Source organism: Lycium ferocissimum, chromosome 7 (genome assembly GCF_029784015.1).
Source record: "Lycium ferocissimum isolate CSIRO_LF1 chromosome 7, AGI_CSIRO_Lferr_CH_V1, whole genome shotgun sequence".
Taxonomy (NCBI): Eukaryota; Viridiplantae; Streptophyta; class Magnoliopsida; order Solanales; family Solanaceae; genus Lycium; species Lycium ferocissimum.
The window spans coordinates 33260357-33288229 of NC_081348.1; the positions used below are offsets into that span (position 1 = coordinate 33260357).

General features: G+C 34.7%; 1 protein-coding gene across 3 annotated transcripts; it reads left to right on the top strand.

Annotated features, from left to right (window-relative positions):
* Positions 1-1714: 1714 nt before the first annotated feature.
* Positions 1715-21489, top strand: LOC132064499 (uncharacterized). Of its 3 annotated transcripts, none has more exons than XM_059457496.1 (16): positions 1715-2077; positions 3425-3558; positions 5012-5069; positions 6309-6524; positions 7671-7946; positions 8589-8723; positions 8824-8949; positions 14713-14757; positions 15769-15876; positions 17284-17426; positions 17544-17667; positions 18417-18491; positions 18944-19312; positions 19411-19503; positions 20314-20498; positions 20987-21116. In XM_059457496.1, the coding sequence occupies exons 1-16, from the start codon at positions 1853-1855 to the stop codon at positions 20988-20990; spliced, it is 2316 nt and encodes a 771-aa protein (XP_059313479.1). In that variant the 5' UTR covers positions 1715-1852; the 3' UTR covers positions 20991-21116. The 3 variants fall into 3 exon arrangements, with proteins under 3 accessions (XP_059313479.1, XP_059313478.1, XP_059313477.1); XM_059457494.1 differs by having other exon boundaries at positions 1717-2077; positions 20314-20470; positions 20987-21489; XM_059457495.1 differs by lacking the exon at positions 14713-14757 and having other exon boundaries at positions 1716-2077; positions 20314-20470; positions 20987-21489.
* The last annotated feature ends 6384 nt before the right edge of the window (positions 21490-27873 follow it).

Consider the following 27873-nt stretch of genomic DNA (forward strand, 5'->3'; position numbering starts at 1 on the left):
CACCACTATCATTCTCATCTTCTTTCACAACCATTGGCTCATCAGCACCACCACACCACCATTCCAATTACTCTTTAAATACATGTATGTAGCGATCGAGTCGATTTTGAATGATGAACAAGTTCAGTTAAGATGAACAAGTTCGCCATTACTTTAGCTTCTCTCTTTTTCCTTTCCCGAATGAAGGAATAAGATTAGCTAGAATAGCACAGCCTAAACAATTTCAACGTAATTTAAAAAACCAAATACAAATGCAACCTTATCCTCACTTGGATAAAACTGAAGAAGCTTATGCTTCCAACAAAGATTAATGGATATTCTTGGAGCTTTCATGTCAACCTAGATACTTAGAAAAACTTCATTGGCCATTCAAAATAAAAGTTTAACTTGATAATTGCATTTATATGCCTTTTTTGAAAATTTCAAAACGAGAAAATAGCATAAATTGCATACAATCAGTTAAACAGAATTTAACTCATTACGTGAATTTTTAACAGTTGTATTTCTTGAAAAGGCTAATTGGGCCGGTGTGGTGTTGCTAATTGTGGCAGTGGTTGTGATGGGAGAAAAGATGGTAGTGATAGGTGAAGAAGGGGGAAGACAGGGCGTAAGTGAGTTGGATGGTGGGATGGCATGACATGTGTTGTCCATCTTGCGGAGTTATCGAGTGTCGCGTCATATCCGTGTTCACCTTGGACAATTTTAATGGAGGAGGGATATATTTGGACTCAAAGTATAACGAAGGACATATTTGGTCCTTTTCCAATAGTATAGGGGTATATTTGGCCATTTTCGTTAATAAAATGAAAAATTGAACATGAGTTGCAGTGTAATTACTATTTAATATAATTTTCTCTTAATATAATTTTCTCTCACAGTTGGTAAGGGTAAATTTGTTATAAATATATTATCAACTTGTAATTTTTTTAATATTTGATATAAATGATTGGTAAACATGATTAGTAAATATATCTATTAATTTATAGATTTATTTTTACAAAATATAAACTTATGGGTTTAATTTTTACTTTAAATTTGAAATCTCAAATGGCTTTTTTGGATGATTTGAGATTTTATCTCATGAGATGAAAATCGGATGTCCAAATGCCTACTGAGGATCAGCTGTGCGTATGAGATTATACTGGATATGTTGTTGATGAAGTCACATGTCCAAATGCCTCGAGGATTAGCTGTAATGGGATTATAATTGGATATGTTGCTGTTGTAATTTGTTTCTTTCTCGAAAAGCATGTGCTTTATTATGTTTCTTCGTGAAAAATTTACATAAAGTACTCCTTTTGTTGCACTTTTTATTTGACATAATATTTTCTTATTAATTTGTTAAAAATAAATATATTTCAAATTTTTAATGAGAAACTTATTTGATATTGATTCATTCATAACACTATCATAGTTTTTTAATTTTGGGTATAAAATATTCTTCACTGGGAGCGTTTTCTCCCGAGCGTGGACTACGAGACACAAATTTAGAATAATGGAGAGCTTCAATGAGCGTACCGATACTAAGTGGGAAATAAATAAAAAAATAGTTTAAAGGCAAAATTAACCTAATTTTTATTCAAAACGACAATTAGAAAAAAGAGGTACTAGTATTTTTCAATTATTTAACTAGTTAAAGGATGATTTTGAGCTATTTGAAAGTATTCAGAATATTTTTGGACCTTTTAAGAAAAAAACAGTTGTCCAAGTTGTGAGAGTGAAAATTAAGAAGACAGGCAGTGCTTCCAACGGCGTCGCATAGCTTTGACACACAAACTTGTTATTTCATTATTGTAGCGATTAGCGGCCATCAACAACTATCTTCAGGAAGCTGAAACTCAAAAATTGAAACATGGCGGAAAGTGAAACCCTAGATTCCTCTGCACATCCACCTCAAGACGATCCTACCGTAAACGAAGACCAAGACATGCTTGACGCCCATAAATCCACTAACCATTCGGATTCGGCTTCCGACTCCGAATCCGATTCAGAAGACGAGGCACAGCAGAATGCACAAATTCAAGCCCTAGAAACTGACCTCTTAAATAACCCTTCCAATTACGACTCTCATGTTCAAGTAATTTCTCTTCCTACATACACTCGATCACAAAGTTATTCTTTGGTAGTAATACAAGTGTTTTGGATGCATTCTGTGTCACAAAAGTGTTACTAATACATTGAGTTTACAAGGTTGTCAATTATGTGATTGAAGAGTTCATGGTTAAAAACACATTCAACTATCATTTTTTTTTCCGCGAGTTTCACACCCTCAACTATCAGTTGTTCCCTTTTCCTACTGAAACTATCACCATCTATGTAAAAACACACTTCAACTATCTGATAGGATTTAGGGTTTTTAGGTAGGAAAAGGGAACCAAAAAAATGATAGTTTAGGTATGTTGGGGGTATGAGGAGGGTAGAGTGTAAGCAGACCATACCCCTACCTTGGGAGGTAGGAAGGCTATTTCCGATATAGCCTCGGCTCAATAAAAGGTGCCAAGATAACAATAATAACGGAAAAGGCTCAAATATGCCATCCAACTATCGAAAATGGCTCATTTATGCCACTCGTCAATAGTTTGGCTCATTTGTGCCATCGAACTATAGGAAATGGCTCATTTGTGCCATCGAACTATAGGAAATGGCTCATTTATGCCATCGAACTATAGGAAATGGCTCATTTATGCCACTCATCAATAGTTTGACTTATGTATGACATCGCCCGTTACCAAAATGACTCATTCATGCCATTTTTCATTAACGCCGGTTTTATAATACCAGATATGACATAGAATAAGATAAATGACGTTAAAGAAAGAAAGAAAGAAGCAAGCTATATGAGAGATCTAGTAAAAATAAGTGAGTGAACAAAGATAATAATACTTCTAATACGGAAAAGATAGAAATTTTTGAAGGGAAAAATAGAAACATTCTTAGCCTTAGACATATATGCATCTCTTTGTTAGCTTTTTGGTGCAACCTTACCATTGTACATGATGTAGATGCAATGATTGAGCTAATAGGGCAGTTGTACTTTCTGTAATAATCTTTTGTAGCACTGGCTCAGTGCATGTTTTTCATTTATGAAAATTATTTTATCACTCATACCAAAAAAAAAAAAAAAAAAAAAAAAAAAAAAAAGAAGGGTAAAGAAAAGTGAACTCCAGTCCATACAACACATTTTGGTGGAAACAGTTTCTTTTCATAATGTAAGGTAACCTTCCTTGGAGGACATTTCCATCTATAACAAACACATCTCAAAATGTTCAGTAAAACTTTGGGTTGACCTGTCGCAGTGATGATAAATGATTTTTCATTTTCGGAAGCAATTATCAGTTGGAGCTGTTTTCTTTTCCTCGGATGGTGGTATGTGTGTTTGCTTGTTAAGAGATTGATGATACGATGTTTTGTTGTGGCTGTGTAGTACATAAAAGCTTTAAGGAAACAAGGAGATATCAAGAAGCTTAGACAAGCAAGGGAAGCCATGAATGCTATTTTTCCTTTGAGTTCAGAGATGTGGCAGGAGTGGATAAAAGACGAGACCTCTCTTTGTTCAGGGTATGCGTTTCTTCTTTCTACTGTATTTATTTCTTATTTTTTGTTGTTGATAAAATACGGTTTTTATTTCTTATGTATGCTTTTTCTTTGCTGTTTCATACACTGGGTTTGTTGTTTTTTTATTGTTGAAGCTTATTTAGTGTGTAGGTTCTTCATAATAGGACAGTTGATATGCATGAGGGATCATATAGGTTAGGGCCATATGAAGGCCAGAGACGGACAATGCAGAAGATGATTTATGTGGAATTTATTCTGGACGTCTTACATTGTATTGCTCTACTATAGAGAATTCTGCTCCTGTATGTTCAGTGGGATCTCTAATTAGTGACGGGAGCAGAAGAAATAAAAAGCAGGATGTATATTCTGTAAATTTCGTATAATCCTTTCCCAATAATACTTAATTCAGTGGACGCATTTTCTTGTTCTCTCATTTCCACTTTATTGAGAACAAGATTGAAGTGGTCGGCAGCATCCGAAGTGGTCTATGTCCCCAAGCTAAAATAGAGAACACATTGTCTACCTTGAACAAGGTTTTCCTTTTTCCGGTTAGCAATTTGACTTGTGTTCCTACTCACTATTCTTCATTTTGGCGATGCATGCTTGTTGAGGTGATTTCCTCTATAACACACTTGACCTGTGAGGACAGACTTGTAACTTTTCTTACATGTTATCTGTGTAATGTCTATGTACCAGTCTGCACTTTAAGATAAGGTAAGAGAAAAAGTAAAGAACCAGACATAAATGAAGAGGACGTCTCATTTCTTCTTGTATGTATGTTCACTCACCTTGACTTTATTATCATTGTTGTTGTTGATTTTTGGATAGCTTAATATTGAAATTCAAGGGAGAAAAATCATTGATGGCATCAACTTTAACATTCCTACTGAAGAAACTTAACGAGCGGAGAAGTCAAATAATCAAAAACAAAGGGAGTGCAGAGTGGATAAGGAGCTAGGGAAAAAGATTTATGATTTCCAAATCTACAACAGATACGGATCTTTATTTATTAGAGAAATTTCGTATGGAGTTAGCTTTAGTATATGAGCCATAGTAGAAAAAGGATGGGGAGGAGGTTTGGATATGGAACGAAAAAGCTCCATGGTAGAGAGAAGCAAATGGGGTGGAGTTTTAGATGGAGTAATGCTCAAATCCTACTTTTCCTCTTAACAAATTTAGAGGTTAGATAAAATGATGGGTATGTTTGCACATGCTGACGTAAATGAGATTGAGTTTACTCTTCCACTACTCTTGTAATATGAGTATCTTTGAGACACAAAGAGATTTTCTTGATTTATTTATTCTTGTGAATAATTTTTCTCAAAAAATAAAATTAGTTATTCTTGTATATATATATTTCCCCTGTTTAACTCTGTGACACTGACACATAATGAAACAAGAAAAGAAGCCACTTTTGCTGTCTTCTGATTTCTTTATTTGCATGTCTTTTTTGCAGACCTGATGCCCTCCCTGCAATTGAGAAGCTATTTGAACGTGGGGTGTCTGACTATCTGGTAGGTAGTGTGTTAATGTGAGCGTGTGTCCTGTTGCTTATTTCTCTACAAAAGCTTGAAGAGGAGTTACGGTCGAGGCAGGCTCTGGTTCTAGATTGAAAACGCTAATGCTTTCTTGTTGTCCATGCTATACCCAAGCTGGCTCACTCGGGAGATTCAAAATATATTTTTTTTGTCCCTGTGCCTACTAACTTTAAGACAAGCTAAACTGTTATTGAACATGCCCGGTTTATTGTTTAAGGGTTGCCTTGCGTTTATTGAAATGACTTTGATGGAATATCTTAAGGATATAGTTATCAAATATATCTTTGTATTGCAAAAGATGCGAAAGATACAAGCCTGCCTTTGGTAAAGTAGAATTGTATAAGAGTGTGCGTGAGAAACCTTCCTGTGGTACTTTAATAATCCTTTTCATTGTGCTGCTGCTTAGTAGGATGTTTACATGAAGAACTTAACCATCTTACTATGTGGAGAACTCCCAATATTTTCTTCATTGTTTACGGGAACCAAATCAAAGAAGTAATAACTCAAAGTTGTATTCTGTTTTGAAGAATTTTTTCTAGACGAAGTAAGGCGTTCCGTTAAAAAACATCAAGAAGATGCACGGTTACAAGAGAACAGAAGTCCAAATTTGTTAGCCCCTTTACAATGTATCAATCTAAACCTTTACAATGTATCAATCTAAAACTAAGGAACTGACAAAGTAAAAGATAACATTCAGTGCTAATTACAGGGGTAATTTTAGTCCCACTCCCTCCAAAAAGGTAAACAAACATCTAGCTTCAAGAGAATGAATGGGATTCCTTCCAAACATTTTTGATTCCTTTCAATCCACAAACACCAAAAAATAACACCAGGGATCTGCTTAAGAAGAACTTTTGGAGAAGAAATTATCTTTGGGCTTTTCGCAATATCTGCATAACGAGAGTTGTCCTAATATTGGTCAACAGTGCGTGATGTGTGGATTAGGCACACGGCGTGGGCTGGACCTCTGCCACAAGCAGAAGTTTGGCATTTAAGTGGAGAGGCGTAGAAGGTGTGCCCATTATCCTCAAGAGTGTCAAACCGTGCGGCACTGGCCCTCGGGGATAACTCTGTTATCAATAAGAGGGGAAATAAAAGATAGTCCTAAATACTTTTTCCATGTGAACAATCATCTCTGTTACTGTTTTATGAGGATAATGAAATGGGTTTGCCAGAATCAAAACAAAAGTACTGATAGTTTTTTACTTGCTGCAGTCTGTTGCTTTGTGGTGCGACTACTTAAGTTTTGTTCAAGAGCATGACCAATCAGTCAGTACACTTTCTGCAGCTGGAATTTCGAAGGCAAGAAATCTCTTTGAGCGTGCCCTTGTTGCTGCTGGTCTGCATGTTGCTGAAGGCAGCAAGATATGGGAATTATATAGGGAATTTGAACAAGCTATTTTTCTCACTATTGATGAAACTGATGCAGACGTAAGAGCTTGGCACTTCTCTTTCTTTCCTTTTATGCGTGTCGTCGTCTCTTTAGCCTTTTTAAGATATAGTAAAAGCTAGCCCTCTCTAGTTTGAGATTGAGACGTTGTTGTTGGTGTCATCAAAGAGCTAGGTGCTGTTCTTTCTTTAGTTTAGCCCTTGGTCTTTTAAAGGTTGTGTAAATTCTCCTCCAGGATGAGGGAAAGGGAATGCTTCTTTTTCCTTAAGGTCGTATATCACCTACTGCCCCTTTGTTTTCCCAGCAAGCATGAGAGAATTTAGAGGCATAATATGACTCTGTCTTTGTTCATAAATATCTTTTCCTTGCAAAGGTGGTACTCTATATCATGAGTGGTGTTCTTGAGAGCTTGCTGCCATTTATCTAATAGAGCTTTTCCAAATCACTGTTCTAAGAGTATACTGGCTTTTAGCTTCTCCCCTCTGGATTAAGCATGGGGTAGTAAAAATGTTGCTGCATCTTGTTGTTGTTCCTCTGAAGCAACTTTCAGTCCCACCCCCTCCGGAAAGAAATTAAACGGGTTAACTTACGTCATGGTTTGACTCGCAAGAAATTTTGAACAGATAAAAAGAAGAGGTTTATGTCAAATGCTTCGGTAGCTTTTACTGTCGTGAGACTGATACGGCTTAGTATTGGAGTTCCCTTTAGATAAGCATACTTCAACAACTTGTAGCAGATTTAAATGTTATGATACTTAAAAACTGTCAAAGCCTACTGTCATTATTGAATGAAGGCCGTGAAAAGGAAAGCACTTATTGAGTTGTTCTCTCTTGTGTTATGAGCTTGCATGGTATTACATGCAGTCTAGTTATTTGGTTGAGCCAATGTCAAGAAACTGTATATCCATTTTAGTAACTTCAGTTAAGTTAAGCTTTGACTTGAATTTTAGGTCAGAGGTTTGGTTTCACAAAAATGTCTATACCTCTAGTATTTGTGCTGAAGATCAAACAATGTTAGATCTAGAACCTCCCTCAAGTGATAGCCTGTTCTTTATTTTTGTGTAAAGAACATTTCCGTATGGCATTCGTGTTAATATATTGGACAATGTCCAATGATAACTTGATCTGTATTTATTTGCCTCATTTTATAGTGATATTTACTGTTGATATTTGCTTGTTGTAATGCAGTCAAGAGAGAAGCAGGTCCAGCGAATTAGGAATTTATTCCATCGCCAGTTGTCTGTCCCTCTTTCTGATCCAAGTTCAACTCTCATCACATACAAGGCTTGGGAAGCAGAACAGGGAGCCCATCTTGATGTAGACTCCAGTAACTTGGATGGGCTTTCGCCACATGTTGCCTCCTCATATCAAAAGGCCCTTGACATGATGAATGCCAGGACTCATCTTGAGAATCAAATATCTCATAAAGTTGCACCTGAATCAGAAAGGCTTCAACACTATATGGTATATCCTGATACTCTCTTCTATATTATACCAAGTTGAAACAGGACTCAAAATTGATTATTTAACAATGGTTGTGATGTGTCTGGGAGATCTGGATAACATGAAAATTGAGTGTATATACAGGCAATGGAGTGATTAAGATCATTAAGGTGCAAAGAGTTATTATAAAAATGCAAATGTTAGTACTTCTATGAAAGAAGAATTGGTTGCATGTGTTTGATGATATATGTCTGCATTCCTGTTTACATATTACACGGGAATAAGGAGAAGGAAAGAAAATCCATATTTTTGCTTTTCACTGGAAATAGTACTCTTTTTTTTTTAAAAAAAATAAGCATCGGAAATAGTACCTTAAGTTTGTTAATTGCTCGTTCGTTTTGAGAGTGTGTGTAAGATTTGCTGTTTATGTGTAATTTGTTAGCTGTTACGGTCTAAAATCATGAACAAGCTTTCTGTTTGGTTGTATTTTGGCAACAAGGATAGCTGTTGAAATTAGGCAATCCTGTTTGTGATGAACCCAAACTTTAACTACTATAACTTCACCATAGCTTCTTTTGTGGTGTTATGGACTTAATCATAGTACCAGATATTTTAGACTCAATTATATGATAGAATACTGATGCTTGGTGTGTTATCTTGCAGGCTTACTTAAAATTTGAGCAGTCGTTGGGGGATCCTGCGAGGATACAGATCTTATATGAGCGTGCTGTAGCTGAGTTTCCTATATCTAGTGAACTCTGGCTTGATTATACTCACTACATGGATAAAACCTTGAAGGTTTGTTCTTCGGCCTTCGTCCTTTTAACTAAATTTTTCGTTTCTTGATTGTGGTGAAAACTGATCCAGCTTTAAGTTATATACATATATTTCTTTGCAGACCTCCAGTCTTGTTCGGGACATTTACAAAAGGGCGACGAGGAACTGTCCCTGGGTTGGAGAAATGTGGGTGCGATACTTGCTGTGTCTTGAACGCGGTCGTGCTTCTGAGGACGAACTATCTGCAGTATGTCTTCATTTTATTTTGCTTCATATTGATTTCTAAGACTAGTGCTGGTAATTTCAGCCCCCATTTAGAAAATTAGCCCATTTGACCCACATTTTAGTGAGTGGGTCACTCATATTTCAGTTGGTATATATGGGCTTCAAGTCTCTTTTTAACCCATAAAAGTACGGGCAAATATGGGTATCCATATATGAATTCACTAGACCCAATAACTCATTTTCCTCAAAATAGGAGAAAATGTTTTCGTTAAAAATTTGAGGGAAAAAACGCTTTCCGGATTGATAAAAAACACACCAACGCACCCCCAACCCAGCACCCCGCTACCTACACCTGCTTCCCCACCCATACACATTTTCTATTTCATACTACATTTTATCTTCGGAAAAGGGCCAAAATTACCCCTGAACTTTGAAAAATAGTTCATCCATACCCTTCGTTATACTTTAGGGCCAATTATACCCTTACAGTTATACTATGGGGTCAATTATACCCTTCTGTGTAACTATTGCCACGTGGCATCATCCTAGCCCTTCAAAATTATTTTACCCTCAAATAATTTTTTACCCACTAATACGAATTTTTTTTTTTTTCAGCCCAAACTAATGCGAAATCATTATTTTTTTTTTTGCTGGAAAAATTATCCATATTATTTTTGCTGAAATTTTTTTTTTTTGGGTCGGATTGAGTTATTTTAGTGGGTAAAAAAATTATTTGAGGGTAAAATAATTTTGAAGGGCTGGGATGATGCCACGTGGCAATAGTTACACAGAAGGGTATAATTGATCCCATAGTATAACTGTAAGGGTATAATTGGCCCTAAAGTATAACGAAGGGTATGAATGAACTATTTTTCAAAGTTCAAGGGTAATTTTGGCCCTTTTCCGTTTTATCTTTTATAAAAAGTTGGAAATTCCCCCCTCCCCTCCCCCCATCCCCCCCCCCCAACCCACCAATTTTCTATTCCATTCTATATTTTATCTTTTATAAAAAAATAATAAATGTGGGAAGTTTTTTCTTAACCCCCTCACACATACTCTCTTCCTATTTTTCATGCTATATTTCATCTTACTTTTATAAAAAAATTATTTTCTTACTCCCCAACATCACCCAATCCACATTTTCGATTTCATATATTTTACTTTTATAATATCTTTATAAAAGATGGAACCCCCCCCCCCCCAAAAAAAAAAAAAAAAAAAACTCCACCCCCGAATTTTCTATTTCATAATATTTTGTTATGAATATTATATGAAAAAATTATAAACATTACACTAGAAATAATATTACACTTATATAATATGGGCTAACCCATAACCAATCCAGCCATTTATCACCCAACCCATAGTTTACCCACATGAAATGTGGGCGGGTTGAAACTTGTTGGGTTTTTAAAAGATGGCGCAGCAAAAAGATTGAAAGTGTATTGAAAATGTCTCTCAAGAAAATTGCTCTAGATAACAATTGTTGGTTTTTCGAAAGAAAAAAATACAAGGAAATAATAGAGGAAGAAAAAATTGAAGTGTAAGACTTTAATGCTAACTGGTTTACATTTAAATAGGTGAGAAAGTACATAATTGAATAGTTACCAGTTTCAAAAAAAAAAAAAAAAGGTACATAATTGAAGTAGAAAAATATGCTATAGTGTAGTTGTCATCACAATCCTAATACCTAAAAGATCTAAAACTAACTAGCAAATTCATTATGAATAGGAAAGATTATTGACTTGGACATATTCAAAATAACTAAAGGCAGTAAGATAAAAATGCACTAAAGCATATTTCTAACACTCCTCCTCAATTGATTGTTTTTAAACTTGCACACTTTTGTAACATGTCCTGTTTGTTTGCAATTTCCACATATTGCATCAGGTCTCCACCAAAAAAAAATTTTCAAAGTGTTTTCTTTTTGCAATATTTGCAAACAGGATAGTAAACTTTTTCTTCTCTGTTTTGATGGGAAAAAAAAAAAAAAAAAAAGCACCCTCAGTAACATTATTGTCTTGTCTGAAGGCTCTTCTTTGCTCTTGTGCTTGAAGAACACTTATTGGTACTAGACTCAAATCTCTCTGGAATTGTCACAAGAATTTTTTCTACTATTTTGTCATTTTTGAAATCCTCGCCAAGCAACCTGATTCTATTAACAATCGAAGAGATATTTTCAAAATACTTAATAATAGTCTCATCCTCTTGCATCCTAAGAGATTCAAAATTCCTTTTCAAATTCAAAATTTGCATTTGTCCGACACGATCACTTTCTTAGTACTCTTTTTTTAGTTTTTCCAATACATTTTTTGCTGTCTCACAAGCAATTATTTTAGAAAAAATCAAATCTGCCACTGAATTTTGAATTACAACTTTGACTTTGAATTTTTTGGTTCTCTCTTCTGAATGAGATGTAATTTGGGCAAGGGCAAGATTTTCAGGCAGTGGTTGTAAGGGTCTATCATCCATTACAACTTCCTACATATTATAGGCTTCAAGATATGATTTCATTTTCACTGACCAAATTTGATAGTTTTCGCCATTATAATTTTTGGGGCGTTCAAAGAGACTGCTACTTTCCATGTTTTAAAATAGGGTGAAAATTGATATTGGTTAAAATGGTTTTTGAAGACGGGTCATTAGGATGAACTCACAGATCCCATAAGAAAATTTTGCTTTAGATACCAATTGTTGGTTTTTGAAAGCAAAAAAAAATACAGGGAAATTATAGAGGAAGACAAATTGAAGCGTAAGACTTTTAATGCAGTAGAGAATGTTATTTATTGATCTACTGGTTTACATTTAAATAGCTGAGGAAGTAAAGTAAATAACTGAAGTAGAAAAATTTGCTAAAATATAACAGTCATCACAATCCTAATCCCTAAAAGATGTAAAACTAACTAAGAAATTCATTATGAATAGGAAAGATTATTGACTTACTCAGAAGAGAAAACCAAAAAATTCAAAGCCAAAACTGTAATTCAAAATTCAGTAGCTGATTTGATTTTTCTAAAATAATTGCTTGTGACACAATTTAAGAAGCGTTGGAAAAACTTAAAAAGTAGTACCAAGGAAGTGACTGAGTCAGGCAACTGGAAATTTTGAATTTGAAAAGGGATTTTGAATCTTTTAGGATACAAAAGGATGAGACTATTATTTATTATTTTGTAAAGATCTCTTTGATTGTTAATTGAATTAGGTTGCTTGGCAAGGATTTCTTGTAACAAATCCAGAAAGACTCGAGTCTAAAATTTCATCTATGAAAGAGTGTAAAGATCTCTCTGCCATCTCTGTTGAAGAACTAATAAGCGCTCTTCAAGCACGAAAGCAAAAAAAAGCCTTCAGACAAGACAGACAAGACAATATTACTGAGGGTGCTTTTTATTCCCAAAACGGAAAAGAAAAAGTTAACTATCCTGTTTGCGAATGCTGCAAAAAGAAAACACACCTGAAATTTTTTTGTAAGTGCAGACCTGATGCAATATGTGGAAATTGCAAACAAACAGGCCATGATACGAAAGTTTGCAAATTTAAAAACAATCCTCAAGCAGCAGAAATTAGGGAGGAGCAACTTTTTTAAATGACATTTCCTAAAGCAGGGAGTAGTGCTAGAAATATGCTATAGTAGTGCAGTAATTTTTATTTTGTTGCCTTTAGTTTTTTTGAACAAGTCTTAGTCAATAATCTCTGCTATTCATAAGGAATTTTTTAGTTAGTTTTAGATCTTTTGGGGATTAGGATTGTGATGACTCCTATATTTTAGCAGATTTTTTTACTTCAGTTATTTACTTTCACAACTATTTAAAGATAACCTGTAGATCAATAAAAAATATTCTCTACTGCATTAAAGTCTTACGCTTCGATTTTTCTTCCTCTATTATTTCTTTTCTTTCAAAAATCAACAATTGTTATCTAGAGCAATTTTCTTGAGAGACTTTTTCAATCAACACTTGTTGCCCCATCTTTTAAAAACCCAACTATGGTATCAGAGCTGGCCAAAGGTCCTAGGATCGAATCTCACTGCTACGCAATATCAAAAAGAATTTCCATGTGCTTGGTCCATGAAAAAAAAAACCAGGTCTACTGCACGTGAGGAGGCGTGTTAAGAATATAATTAAATTTTGAAAGTGCGATGGTCACACACTTCAATATGCAACCTGTTTTTGTTCAAACCATTTTCAACCTGACTAAACCCCACCCATTTACCATCCCTGTCTAAGACTATAACCGTTCTTATGAGGTATCGATCTTTTGTTATTGTGCTTTTACATTTATCTGCCCATTTATGATTGAGAAATTAGTGGAACACTCATTTGTGTTTCGAGACACCGTCTGCATCATTTTACTTTCATCTACTTTCTGTTTTTTCCTTTTGGGGGGGAGGGTGTTGGATTTGACAGCCATGAATTTCTTTTTGATAAGGTAAATTTTTTGCTGTAAATCGGCAAACAGCAGGTGCAAGCTACATATACGAACATAAGCTAAGTCCCTTTGTTGCTGTAGGGAACTGAGAAAAGCAGTCCAACATATCCAAATCACATACATTTACCAACTTAGACCAAAAGGCAAAAAACCTACCAGCCTAATAAGAAATGGTCCTTCGGCCTAACTCAAAACTCAAAAGCTTGCTCATGCCGTGAGGATCGCCCAAGACCATATAAAGGGTCATTTGCCCATCCTACAAATACTACTAACACAGCCCGCAGTTGCCAACTGTATCATGCGAAACATAATATTTGTGGGGGTTTTTTTGAGAGGGTGGGGGGTGGGGTGAGGGTGAGCGTTGGATAAAACAAGAACTGGGATTGGCTTGACTCAGATACCATGATAAGAAATAGACTTTGGATCTAATTTCTTTTCTTTTTTGATAGGTAATTATTCTTGGGCCTAATTTAACCCCGAAATTTAACTTAACTCATCAGGGGAGAATTGCCCAAGACCATAAAACAAGAACTGGGATTGGCTTGACTCAGATACCATGATAAGAAATAGACTTTGGATCTAATTTCTTTTCTTTTTTGATAGGTAATTATTCTTGGGCCTAATTTAACCCCGAAATTTAACTTAACTCATCAGGGGAGAATTGCCCAAGACCATATAAAGAGTTCAATTGCTCATCCCACAAATGATGTGGTACTACTGTACAACCATTTCTAATTCAGCTTGTCAACAAGTTGCGCCATTCCTTCAAATTACTTGATTCCTTTCTAGCCAGGTTACATAAAATGGTCTCATTTATGGTGGTCCACACGGCTTAACATCGTCCTGCCAGACCAGCAAGCTGAAGTTTCTTCTTATTTTAAGTGTTATCTGTTACCAGAATTACAAGCTGGATACGTTCCTTTATGCTCTTGACTTATCTGCTGGAGATCCTGGATTGATTTGTCCCTTATTTAAAGCATGTTTTTAAGTACTTTCTGACAAAGTCCCTCACTGTCAAAAGAATTGGATATCTGACTCCTGATTGTTTGCCATATGATTTGCCTAACTTGCTTGGAATTGAGGCATAATATTAGTAGCTGTGTATCCTATATTTTCTGTATAACTGTCTTCTTGCTATTTTGATTTTGTCCAATTTTTCTTCCTTTACTATTCTCTTTTGGTGCTATTGCATTTAGATCTGACTGAGCTTGAGAGAGTAGACAATAATATCTATCTTGTGTGAAACTCAATGAGAAGAATTTAGCGCATTAGTTTCCATTCTGCTATTTGTTGTAGCACACGTGTCGGTAATTGTGCCTACTGGTGGTATTCTTATTCATTTTTCTAATCAATGTTCCAGGTTTTCGAGAAGTCCTTACAGTGCACTTTCTCAAGCTTTGAAGAGGTTGGAGCATATCTGTCGTATATTGTTATTAGTAGTCAAGCTTTCCCCCGCCCATTCATGCACAGTAGGTTTACTATGTTATGGGGAAAACTACGTAGTTTTGTCATGGATCCTTTGCACAGTTCCTATTACCTATTAATGAGGCGATGCGATGTTAGATTTAACTACTGTTAACAATTTGCTAAATTGCAGCTTAGTAATAAAATATAATTCAAAATTGAAAAAAGATTCTTTGTATGCCAAAAGATGCAAATTTCAATTTGGAATTGTCAATTTATCCATAGCTATTTACAACAACAACAACATACCTAGTGATCGAACCGTCGAGTTTGCTTTGTTTATTGTTGGGCTTATCTCACTGCAAAATTCAGTGAGATGAAGCCAAATCTATCTTTTGGTAAATGCAATTGCAGCAAAGAAGTCTAATCTCATGGAAGTTCGTCAGTGACTTGTTTGTCCAAAATAAACGTCAGAGAATTAGCAAAAGTTAACTTATCTTGCATCTCTCAATCATTGAAACTTTTTTGCACCCGAGGGTGTGGCCTAGTGGTCGATGTAGTGGGAGGAGCACCATGAGGTCTTAGGTTTAAATCCCAGCAGAGACAAAAACACTAGGTGATTCTTCCCATCTGCCCAAGCCTTTTTGGGAAGAGTTACCCGGTACTTGTGTTGGTGGGAGGTCGCAGGTACTGGTGCTTGCAATTTGGCCCAGACACCACCTGCCATAAAGAAATCATTGAAACTTTAATTTGTTAGGGAGCGCATTGATGTGAATACTTGCTGCATCAGTCGTCTCCTTTTTAGATTTAAGAGAGAATGCCCACTGCTGAAAACAAGGAAAATTCCTGAAGAGATTTTGGAATTGATTTTTTTTTGAGTTAGTTCTAACCATTAGCTGCATTGAGTGTGTTTTAAGGGCTAAAAGTACAGTTTACCAGATTATAACCTTATTCATGTTTGTTCATCTCAAAAAAAAAAAAAACTTATTCATGTTTGTTCACTTTGTTGCAGTATCTTGATGTATTTCTCACGAGAGTTGATGGGTTAAGGCGGAGGTTGTCTTCATTGGCGTCTGGAGCTGAAAGCAGAGATTATATAATTATACGGGAAACTTTTCAGGTATGCTTGCTAATTGCTTAAAAAACAAAAAAATGACCTCCTGTTGGTGCTTACCCTTGCCCTGGGAATTCAGTTTTAGCTTTTGTTTACGTTGCTGTTGGTTCTTGCTTTGCAGAGGACTTCACTCCACATCTAAATCTGAATTATTTAATTCTTTATTTTTTTGTGAATAAGTTTATTAATATGGTAAAATATGCTGAAGGTCTAATGGAAACAGCCTCTCTACCTTCAAAAGGTAGGGGTAAGGCTGCATTCACGCCACCCTCCCCAGACCCCACTTGTGGGATGACCTTTGGGTATGTTGTTATTGAATGATGGCAAAATATTAAATGCATACCCTGAAGATACAGAGACAATCCTAGATGTTCTTGATTCATTTTAGGATTGCAGCTATGCTTCAGTGACTTGTTTAAATTTCTTTTTTTTCCTTTTTCTCTTGTAAAGGGGTTCAGTACTTCCCAAGTACTGGTCTGTAATACAAAATTTTACCTGTTTCAAAAATCAAATGATAGTAAAATATTTGGAGTATGCCAAAAGGCTAAATTGGTTAGTGAAAGCATGATGGTTAAACAGGCTCTTTGTACAGCAAGAACAGCCAGTTATGCTTGGTTGAACTTCAGTGGTGGTACGTTTGTGTCCCCATATGGAAGCTTTATATAGATCCAAGGCTTACTTTATTCAGTAAAAAGAAGGGTTGGCTCAGCTTGATAGTTTTGCAAATTACATTTAGTTATGTCCACTATCATAGTTGACTGCTTAATTAACAGTTTTGTGTTTCCAAGAATAACATTCGACCCGGTCCTTTGTGTTAATACTTTTAATTTGTCTTTCAATCCTCCTTCTATTGTCTCCTATCTTCTTTCTTTGTTTTTTTTTTTTTTTTTTTGAGATAATCTATGGTCTCCTATTTTTTCTTTGAACTTCTTCAATTTCTGATACTTGGGGGTTGGATATAACTTGCTATACTTCCACATCTGAACTTGAATATTGCGTTTCTGTGTTATCCATCTTAATGAATTCTCAATTTCTTAATTAAACAAGTACAATACAAATCAAATAGTTAAAGTGACATGCTTCTGGTTCTTTACCAGTTTCAAAAAAAAAAAAAAAAAAAAAAAAAAACGTGTCATGCTTCTGGCTGTGTTATCACTAAAATATTGCCATTTCATTTTGGTCTCACCTGTCCCCTGATGAAATTAAGAATTTCGCATCAACTCTATCTTAATAGTCACGTTAGGCCAAATGCTGTTTGCTTTGTAATTGGAACTTCTTATACCCTTCACCATCTTAATTTTGCAATTTATCCTTGATATTCTCTCTAGTCTTTCTGATCTGTTGCCAGAAATAATTTCCTTTTTTACACAACCCACAATGAAATTAAAGGTATTCTCCTTCCTTTTCTTCCAGCGTGCATCAGATTATTTGTCTCCACATCTGAAGAATACAGAAAGTTTTTTGCGGATGTATAGATATTGGGCCCGCTTAGAATCAACTCTGGGGAAAGATCTAGTTGCAGCTCGTGGTGTCTGGGAGAGCCTGCTTAAAATCAGGTTTTCATGCACATGTCTGTTATTTCAGTTAGAAATATCGCCGTGCAAATTTAATGTATGATCCAAAAGTGTCTTCGTTGTATTTTCATTGTTGTAATATGGTTTTTTTTTTTGCAGTGGATCTGTGCTAGAGGTGTGGCTAGGGTACATAAATATGGAAACTGAGATGGGTAATATTAATGAAGCCCGATCCCTCTTTAAGAGATGCTACAGTAAACGGTTCCCTGGGACTGGCTCGGAGGTATGTTCTTGTAATAAATTGCTTATATCATGCAGTCAAATTCAGCCTCCTATTTGCCTAGAGCTTGTTGGTTGTGAAACAGTTGAACCATTGAACTATTAACAGTACCTATAACATGTTCACTTAATTTTCCTCGGACTACCTCATGCATAATCTCCTTGGTTCAGTTGCATCTAATCCTTCTGTGCTTTAGTCAAGAGTTCCTTTAAGGCAAGGTAAATGTTTGGTTATGATCTTAATAACTATATATTTCTGGAGCTTTCAATTTGGAAATGATTTTTGGGGCAATGAAAACTAAACTTTTTATTTGCAGTACTGTGTATATGAGGTAGACAAGTCTGTATTGTGCTTTGAAGCATGGTATTGTCAGACCGGTCCAATCTAATGAGTAGGCATCTTGTAAGAAAAGAAATTGCGCCTTATACCCGAAAATACCTCTTAACTAATTAAATACCATCGATTTTGCTATTTTTTGTGGAAACATACTTTACAAATTTACATGTTCCAGATATCTTCTTGTTTCCAAGTAGTTTTCTAATTATTTTGTTAATAAAATGGGGGCAAAAACAAGAATTCATGCACTGTAGTTCTTGATTCTCGCTGGTGCTTTATTTGGCTCCTTTTGTGCTATCCTTTACGTGTATCTGTTATATTTTATCTTTTTCTGGATTGTTCTTTGCAGCCTAAGTTGCTACTCATTTTGAATTAGATGATACCCCTTGCTTCTTCTAAAAAACAGAATAATTCAGGACATATGCAATTCGTGGATTCGCTTCGAGAGAGAGTATGGTGCACTTGACGACTTTGATCTTGCCGTTAAAAAGGTAATGCAGGTTAATGTCATTGCATCTAGAGTTCGCTCATTAATTCGTGCTTCACTTGAAAGTTAGATGTGATGATGCAGGGAGTAATCCTTGATGTGCCATAAGGAAACATTACTAATCTCTCTGATGCATTTCAGAAATCTAATTACTCAAGACTAGTAATTATGTTAACTCTATCTACCATAAGCAATAAAGAAAATTAGAAATTTAGCAATCTGCCTGACGTTGCTCCCGTAGCTTGCGTCGTGATGTAATTATGATTCTTACTCTTTGGCGTGCACCAGTCACATTCTAGTAAAAATTACATTCCTGGTGGAGCTACCGTTTGTTTTGTGGGTGCATCACTTCTTTTCTGATGTGAGAATATCTATTCTCTGAGTATCTTATTGGTGGATGTTCAGTTGGAGTTTTATTTCTGATGGATCTGCTTCGCCCTTCTCTAATTGTCTTAGGTCACTCCTCGCCTTGAAGAGCTGCAGTTATTCAAGCTACAAGAAGCTAAGAACGTCAGTGTGTCTGCAGATGATAGAGACAATTCTTCGAGGAAAAATGTGCGTGAAAAGAGGAAGCCAGCATCAAATTTAAGTGAAGAACAATCTCCTGCTAAACGTCAGAAAGATAAAGCTAAGAATGTCAAAATCATTTCTGAAGATAGTAAAGACCAAGCAAAAGGCACAGGCAAGGTAAAAAATACAAAACCAGATGTGGCTGCGAGCAAACCAGCGAGTGGAATCAAAAATGAAAACAAAGTTGTCTCTTCTGGCAAACCTCAGCAGTACAATGACCAGTGTACTGCATTTGTATCTAACCTTAACCTCAAGGTAGTTGTCTGTTGGTGTTTCTTGAAGCCTAAGTTCTCCTGAATGAAATTACAGACCTTAGCCACCATCTGTTAATTGGTTATTTGTTACTGAGACAGGCAAACTATGATGACTTACGTAGATTCTTCAGCGATGTTGGAGGAGTGGTTGCTATACGAATATTAAATGACAAGTTCACTGGAAAGTCAAGGGTATCTTTCTTTCTCTCTATTCACACAGACAGCAAGAGATTTAGTTTAATACTTACCTGCTTAGTCTCAACATTGCAGTGTGAAGTACCTTCTCTTTTGCTACATAATTATAAAGATTTACCCTCTAGTTTTTAATCTGAGACACCCACAAGTTTTGATGATCACTGAAAAGTTCCCCCAGTATTTTTATTTTTATTTTTCCGCTACTCCTCAGATCCAATTTCATGAGATGCTCCACTATTTGGTAAGACAAATAGTTTTCCTTCTGATTTTGCCTACAGATTTTCTGTTTCTTTTTTAATTTCTAAACATTGTGCATTCTAGAATTTTTTATTAAACTCTTAATATGTTAATATCTTTTGCAAAAATTCAAGGAGTCAATGTATAAAATAAATTGTGAAAATTATATATCTGACGTACTTTGAGCACTGTCATTTAATTTGGGAGGGAGCAATACAATTTTTTTTATTGTACATAAGGATAAGAAGGAAAAAAAAAAAGGAAGAAAAAGAACAGAACTGTCATTTAACACTCATATTAGTCGCCGGTATTGGGTGGGAATGCACAAAAGTCTAGCAAGTTAACAGCTTGTATCCAGCAATTTTGAAATTTTACGATCCACTGAGAATGCAATCATCAGAATCAATGGGTCTGACTAGATACTCAACCTGCATTGCGCAACTGGCTGTTAGAATTAGATTTTTTTGAAGTTCTCGAAAATCATGGGACCTGTGCGTGATACAATTAAACATTTCTGACCTATATTATATGTGTAAAAACATTATTGTTTTCTTCCTTGAACGCGTTAAGGGATTGGCTTATGTGGATTTCTCGGATGACGAACACCTGGCGGCAGCTGTGGCAAAAAACAAGCAGACATTGCTTGGGAAGAGAGTGAGCATTGCTAAGTCAGATCCCAAGGGCAGAAAGAAAGGAAGTGCTGCTCAGGGTGCGTCTTCAAGACAAGGTACGGTTTGCTTCAATTGTTTTCACAGGTTTTGCACATTCTAATGAGTTCCATACTCTACCTTGATGTAATTGCTTCATTTACTTATTCATTATTTGCCGACATTTGGAGATGACAACTCATGTGTAACAAGATGTTGAAATGCTCATTTGATGCAAATGTTGTTCCTTTTTGACTCATACTTGCCTGTGTAATTTCAATTTTCAAGGACATAGAACTCTTGGTTTTGTTTGCTGTATGTGTTCTATATCTAGTTCTGAGCTCCTGAATATCCACTTCTATGTTTTGGCTTGTGGGAAGGTTCACTGTTTTATTGGTATTGAGCACCCAGTGTAGCTTACTGCAGAATGGACAACTATAACAATGTTTCATGATCTGCATGTTGTCTTGCTTTCTTTTGAAAATTGTCTTCATCTGTTACTAATCTTGGTGAAAGCTATAATCAGCATTTCTATTCATTGCATACTTATGTCTGTTGTCTCACTGTGATACAAGCTGAAGGGATTAAAATGTCAGGTGATGGTGCTAATCAAACTACTGAGAATTCGGAAGCAGATGCCGAGGATTCTGCTGAAGGTTCTGAGGGAAAGGGGCTTCAACCTCCTAGCTATCGGCGGGCATCTAATATCCAGCTCAAAGGTAAGAATACGTTCGCAATGCCCAGAGCTGTCAGGCCGCTTGGTGGGGTTGACAAAGATAAACCCAAAACAAAAGAAACTGATGCTGTTGAAGACGAAAATCCTAAATCCAATGATGAATTTCGGAAAATGTTCATCAAATCTTGACATAACTGGAACACTTAATATAGTTGTGTATGTCGTCATTATAATGTTAACCCTAGTAAGCTCTCTATAGAGTTGTTTATCACCGGTGTTTTAACTTTTTATGGGTATATTATGGGATCTAAGTTTTGTGGTCTGCCAACTAGTTCTAAGTTCAACATTTTTGAAGGTTCACGATTAGCGGTTGGATCTGAACTCTGAAATGCATTAAATTAAATGATTGCTTTTAATAGTAAATTTATGTTTGTAATTGCTCATAAAAATGTCTAAGCCATAATTCTGGAAGTTCCATAACTGAAGGACGACATGCTTAAGAGCAGTTCGTCAACACTCGGTATTTACACTAAATTAATTAGCAATTACCAAGCTATTGCTAGTCAATGTAAACATTTATGTGAATAGATTTCTTAATCATGATCAACTGATGTTTGGTCTATGCATTGAATTCCTGCTGCTTATTCAAACTGGCATTGTTTTGCTAAGTTGCTAAATATATGTGGAAAAATAGAGCATTTATTCAAAAAAGTTTTTTATTAAAATTAAGAAATCGTAACATTTGCGATTCCCGCCCTTTACGTTTCAAACACCTTTCACTTTAGACTGTTGAGAGACTGGTGAAGAAAATATTATTGAGTGGGCCAAATTTTGATCATCAAAACAGAAAACTATGTGAAAAAATATGACAAGTCTGCGGAAGTTGCAGGGAACCATTGTCTAATCTGAAACTGTGGTGGTTTTCTTACACGACAAAACAAATCTGACATTTGAGTAATCAATGCACCAACTTAACCTTAGAATGACAGCTTCTCTGACCAAGTTAATTTTTGAAGGACAACGCACACTATTTTACCCTTAAAAAAAAATCAGAAGTAGATAGTAGTAGGAGTTTTTGAAAAGTTTTTAAGGACCCGTTTGGCCATGGCAATTTTTCGCTTTTTACTAGAAAATTATTTAACTTTATTTGAAAATCAACATTTGGCCATGAAAATTCTAAATACAATTTGAAGTTATATTTGAAATTTGAAAAACACCTAAAATATTTTTTCACTTTTTTCATTTTCAATACATTCAAACAACTAAATATTTTTTGTAAAAATTATTACCAAACACAACTTTATCTTCAACTCCAACTTAAAAATTCCAAATAAAGTGAAAAGTATTTGATTTTCATGGCCAAACGTCTATTAATTTTTGTGTACGGATACTGATACTTTTCAAATTGGGTGATTGGTAAGATCGGCTTTGAAGGTAGCTGGTTTAAAGTTTTGATCTCGCTTGTTTCCATCAAAATTTCAAGTTAAAAGAGTTTTGACTTTTAAGTTTGAAAGTTTGTCGATAGGGTGAGCCGAACATTAAAAGTTCAAGCCATCCATTTCCAAGGTCATTTCTGAGCACCAAAGGCAGATTCACAATTATAAGTCAACGAGTTGGGAATATCACGGTACTTGATGATACTCTTCTATGCTAATCGGTGCGCACTTACATAAATACATATTCCTACATTTGAAACACTCATCGATCTATATATAAAACGCTCCTATGACACAAGTTAATTGCACATATGTTTCATATATTTCAAAATCAAACACTTTCGCACTCTTTAATTAGTTGTGGGTTTATCATAAAGTTCAACACATATAGAGTTTTTTTCCTTTAAACACAAAAGACAGTCGATTGAACATACGATGGGATTTGCATACTCTCAAAAGTGTTAACAGATCATACAAATAATCCTTCTCGGTCTCAGCTACATAATTCTTTAAGCAATAGTAAGAAGGAAGAAATTAAAAGCCACAGTAGAAAAAGCTTGTTTTCTCAGTTCCCATGCGGGCAAAAGCATGTTTATAAGCAAGAATAAAATTTACTGTAGCGTGCATTTACTTACTTTTAAGAAAAGAAAACACTCTGCATGTTTCTAACCTTTTTTTTAAAAAAAAAAACTTTATGGGATCACTCAATTCTCTCACTGTATTTCAGCTTTCTAAACCAAACTCATTTCTCTTTAGTTGCATTATGCATTTTGTCCCCCCACCCCCGCGACCCACGTATAGACACACCAAAATAAATAGAGCAAAGGAATTTGTTAGATTCACATGTTAGTAATGCAGGAAATATAATGCAAAAATCATATGTTGATTATAATGAGAGAATAACTTACTCTAAAAAGACAGTTTTGTCTCTAAATAGGTTAATTGATATATCGTTAATATAATATACGTATTCATATTATATAATCTATTATAATATATGAGTACTATTCCCGCATAATATAATGTCGGCATATTATATAATACTGTCAGCCTAACAATACATTAGTTACTCTATTACTTATTCGGCAAGTATCTTTTCTTATGCATCGAAAACCAAACACGACATCTTATGTGTGATATTTTGCCGGAATTAATTAATTACTGCCTTATATAGTCAATCAATGAAGGTTGTAGCCTTAGTGCTGTGGGTTCAGCAACCTAGAATTTTTAACACAAAACATAGATATAATTCTGAGAAAAAAAATATTTTTAAAGATATTCGATTTTGAAGTACGCATCATTTTAAAAGTATACTGACTCGAGTCCTAAGAATTATTTAAGTTTAAATCTTGGATCGGTATCTGCCATCAACAAAACGACCCCTTAGCATGGGCGGAGCTAGCGTATCGGAAGGGGTTCATCCGAACTCCCTTCATCAAAAAATTACACCATATATATATATATATATGTATGTATGGTTAATTAATTTCTTTTATATATGACTTATTTGTATATTTATTTCTTTGAATTTTGAATTCCCGCAAATACCCTTACCCTTAGTGCATGTTACTGTGGTCAAAATATTCAAAAAGAAATATAGAATTTTGTAGGTGAAGTAGCTTCGTGTGGGAATCCATGATGATCACTATGCTCAGACCGCATCCGTCAAAATAGGAAAATATATGAGCACAACTCAAACTCAGTCTTAGCTTCCTAATTCGTTAGCTATATAGGTTACATCATTCAGGATTTGAAATAAAAAGTTCACAACTCACAACAGCTTTTTGCTGGATTAAACATTTAAGAATCAGAATCTTTTCAAAGAAGTTTTAGCTGATGTAATATATATTTACACTATAAGTGCAATTAATTTAACTGGTTTCAAGGTTCTTACTATATATCTATAGGGAGACAAAGCCAGAATTTTAATTTTAGAAATTTTGGACTATAATTATTTTTAGTTGTTAGGCTTTGATAGATTGTATGTACATATTAAATAATGTTTTTGATATAAATATAAAGTTTGAGTGGGTGTGTCGCATGGGGGGGGGGGGGGGGTCATGGTGACTCCGCCCCTATATCTAGGTTATAGGAATTATCTGTTATTATAGTTTAACTTTAATTGATAGATTGATAGTATAAATAACATATACATTTTGTTAGTGAATAAACATTTAAATTGTTTACTCAAAATATACGTTAGCGGCAATCATCTGAAAGTGGTTCTCTCAAGAATTGTTGAGAATTAGAATCTCCAAAGTCTTCTATTTTTCTCAATAACTGCAGATTATAAAAGCTGGTTCAGAATATTTACTTTTTGATCCAGCTTCATCTTTTTAATTCAACATGGTCCGTGGAGCATGTACTATGGAGAATAAAGGATTTGATGAAGAAAAGCAAAAAGCATGCAAATATTCTGTGTTTTTTTTTTTTTTTTATCTATAATAATGAAAATTTGTCGTGTTTTAACTTCATTGAGATTCTTCATAGCAATCTAGTATTGAAATGTGTGCACATTGTTCTATGCAAAGGGGTAAAGTTTCTTATTCTTAAAGTGACGGACTAATAAGTGGTATTCCGCTTTATAATGTACTCTTTTCTTTCACTCTTATTTGTTTATTGTATCAAAAATAGATACCGACTTTTAATTATTCGATTTAGAAAATTAAGATATAACTTAACATTTTATAGTTATTCTACCCTTGTTATTAATGCTTTATTTATTTCCAATTCATACCATACCATTAGATGACTTATAATAATTAGGGGTGATATAGTAATTAAAATCACTATTTTATTTAATATTTAAGGAGTGTGTCAAGTCAAACATGAACAAATAAACATGCACGAAGGCAATAATATGACATAGTGCAAGTTACTGTATATTTGGCTCGAACCCTTCCCGAAAACCGCATAGATAGCGAGAGTTTAATACATCGAAGATCGAACTATTTTTATGGGTTATATGACCGCTTGCAAATCGAACGATATTTAGAACATTGCTTATTAAAGAGAAATAATAACAACAATCAGCCAATTAGTTCCATAAAACATTATATTCAAAATATTTTGAGGCCGTAATATCATGTAATTAAATGAGCAAGGCCTCATCCGCAATTGACATGTTAGTTTCTCGATGCTATGTGTGTTTCTTAGTTCTTATTATATTGGTGACTCAATTAATTTTGAGGACCTATAGTTTTGAGTTATATATTGTCGTTCCGAAATCTCTTTTTCCTCTATTGAAGAAAAGTAAAACTTTGCGGGTGTACATGAATGTTACTCGCAATGTTTTTTAATTTTTACTTTTTCATCAAAGTGTGAAGTTAATTAATTACTCGTTATATCAGAAAACCCCTCAAATTTTGATTTAGACACTTCAGCCCTGACATATATTAAACCTAGTTTAGAAGGTCAAATTTTTAATCAAGATGAATTCAAATTATTAGTCCTGCATTTATAATTCACGTGGGCAATCATACATATATATTCAATGATCATTATATAGCGAGTATGTGTACATAATGTTCAGCAAATTTTATAAAGTTGTAAATCGAAGGGAACTTTTTTTCTCCTTAATTATCTTCAGATGATACTTTTTTTCTTGTCGAATTATCAAACTTTAAGAACAAGGGGGTGGTGGGGGTACGTAAGAGAATTAGAAGAAGATACCAATGGATATGTTGTGTAAAAGAAAAGTATAGTCTTTTAAAAAAATTGTAACTTTGAATCTCATGCCTTGCCTTGAAGGAGAATATAACATAAATGTCTGGTCTGGTGTGTGCATGTGGCTTTTTCTGAATCTAAATCAAGACAAAAATTTAAAGCCAAAAGAATGTTCTCAACGGCTACTCCTCATCTCCCTTTAATTTGCTTTTTGTTTTCTTGTTTTGTTTTCAACCTTTTCAAATTTTCAGAAAGAAGAAAAAAGGAAACATTGCTTATGACTTGTCCATATCATTGCACAATCCTCTCTCATTTAATAACATCTTTAAATTGACATATGATTCCCCTACATATGTATTTTCCCAACATATATAGGCGCTACCTGTTATTTCTTTATATATATATATATATATATATATATATATATATATATATAATAAGAATACCAAGTTAATTAGACATTTTTGGTCTGGTTGTAAACGTGGAAAGTTGCCTTGCTAAAAGAATATTAGTTCAGTGACTTTTGTACAAAAATCATAAGCTGAATATAATCATTTGAGAAATTTAACTCTTGAAAATAATGCCTTAACCGATATAATTGTGACTATAAGCTAACGGTGATTTTTAACATTTTCCCTCGACGGTTAGTCAAATATTTACATATCCTTAAGTTTCAGGTTCAGGATTTAACGTTTAATGTAATTCGTATTCGAAAGAGAAGGTCTAGTGTGTATGTTATAATGAGTTTGGTCGAACTCAATAACTTTTTAAATTCTGTATTTATCTTAGAAAAAATATTGAATATGTAGAAGTAGTTAAAATCTAGTAACGTACAAGAATTAGAATCCCAAACGCTTAAAACTTTAAAGTTTGGCTCTGTCTTTCCCAATTGGTCTATATCAATTGTAAATACTAGTCAAAAGACTTATGAGTTTCTCGTTACGGAGGCGTATTGATAGCAATCACGACTTGAGTCACTAGTAATCTCAGGAGCTCCCTTTGTCCACAACTTAGACATCCTATTGTAATGCATGAAGTAGGAACCTTAGCCATCATTTGTTCCCACAAGATACGTTAAGAAAAAACATATTTTTACACACCATAATTATATATTTATAGTTCACATACTTGGGTTTTAAGAGGAGGATTCATAGGCTAATTAGCACCCCTCATGAATTAACCCGTCCAATAATATTTTCCAACACCAACAATCTTGAAAACGTAGTCCTCGTCTAAAAACCAAGTACAAAAATCTTGAATAATGTATATGATCATAATGATACATGAAGTTGGAGAAAGTCGGGTATTGCATGAGTGCAAAATGTGGCAAAATGATACTAGTGTGTCAGCTTTAATTTCCAAAACCCCTATACTATGACTTGAAGCAAAGCAATGCTACATATTGCATGACTATTCAATCCTAAGGAATCCCTAGGTTCAAGAAATAGAACTTCTATATGTCTATATTTATAATCATATATAGAGCTTCTATATCTTTGGAGGTACATAAATTTGAGCCCACTTTTCTCCAATATATTCATTTTACAAACATACAGAGAAACTAATAATGAGTATGAAGTTAGCAAACAGGACTGATACTTCAAATTTCCCAAACAAAGCTGCTTATTTTTCTTAATATGTAACTTCCTCGACATGTTATTTCCTAATTATGTTACGCAATAACAGAAGGAGCAGAATGAAGAGG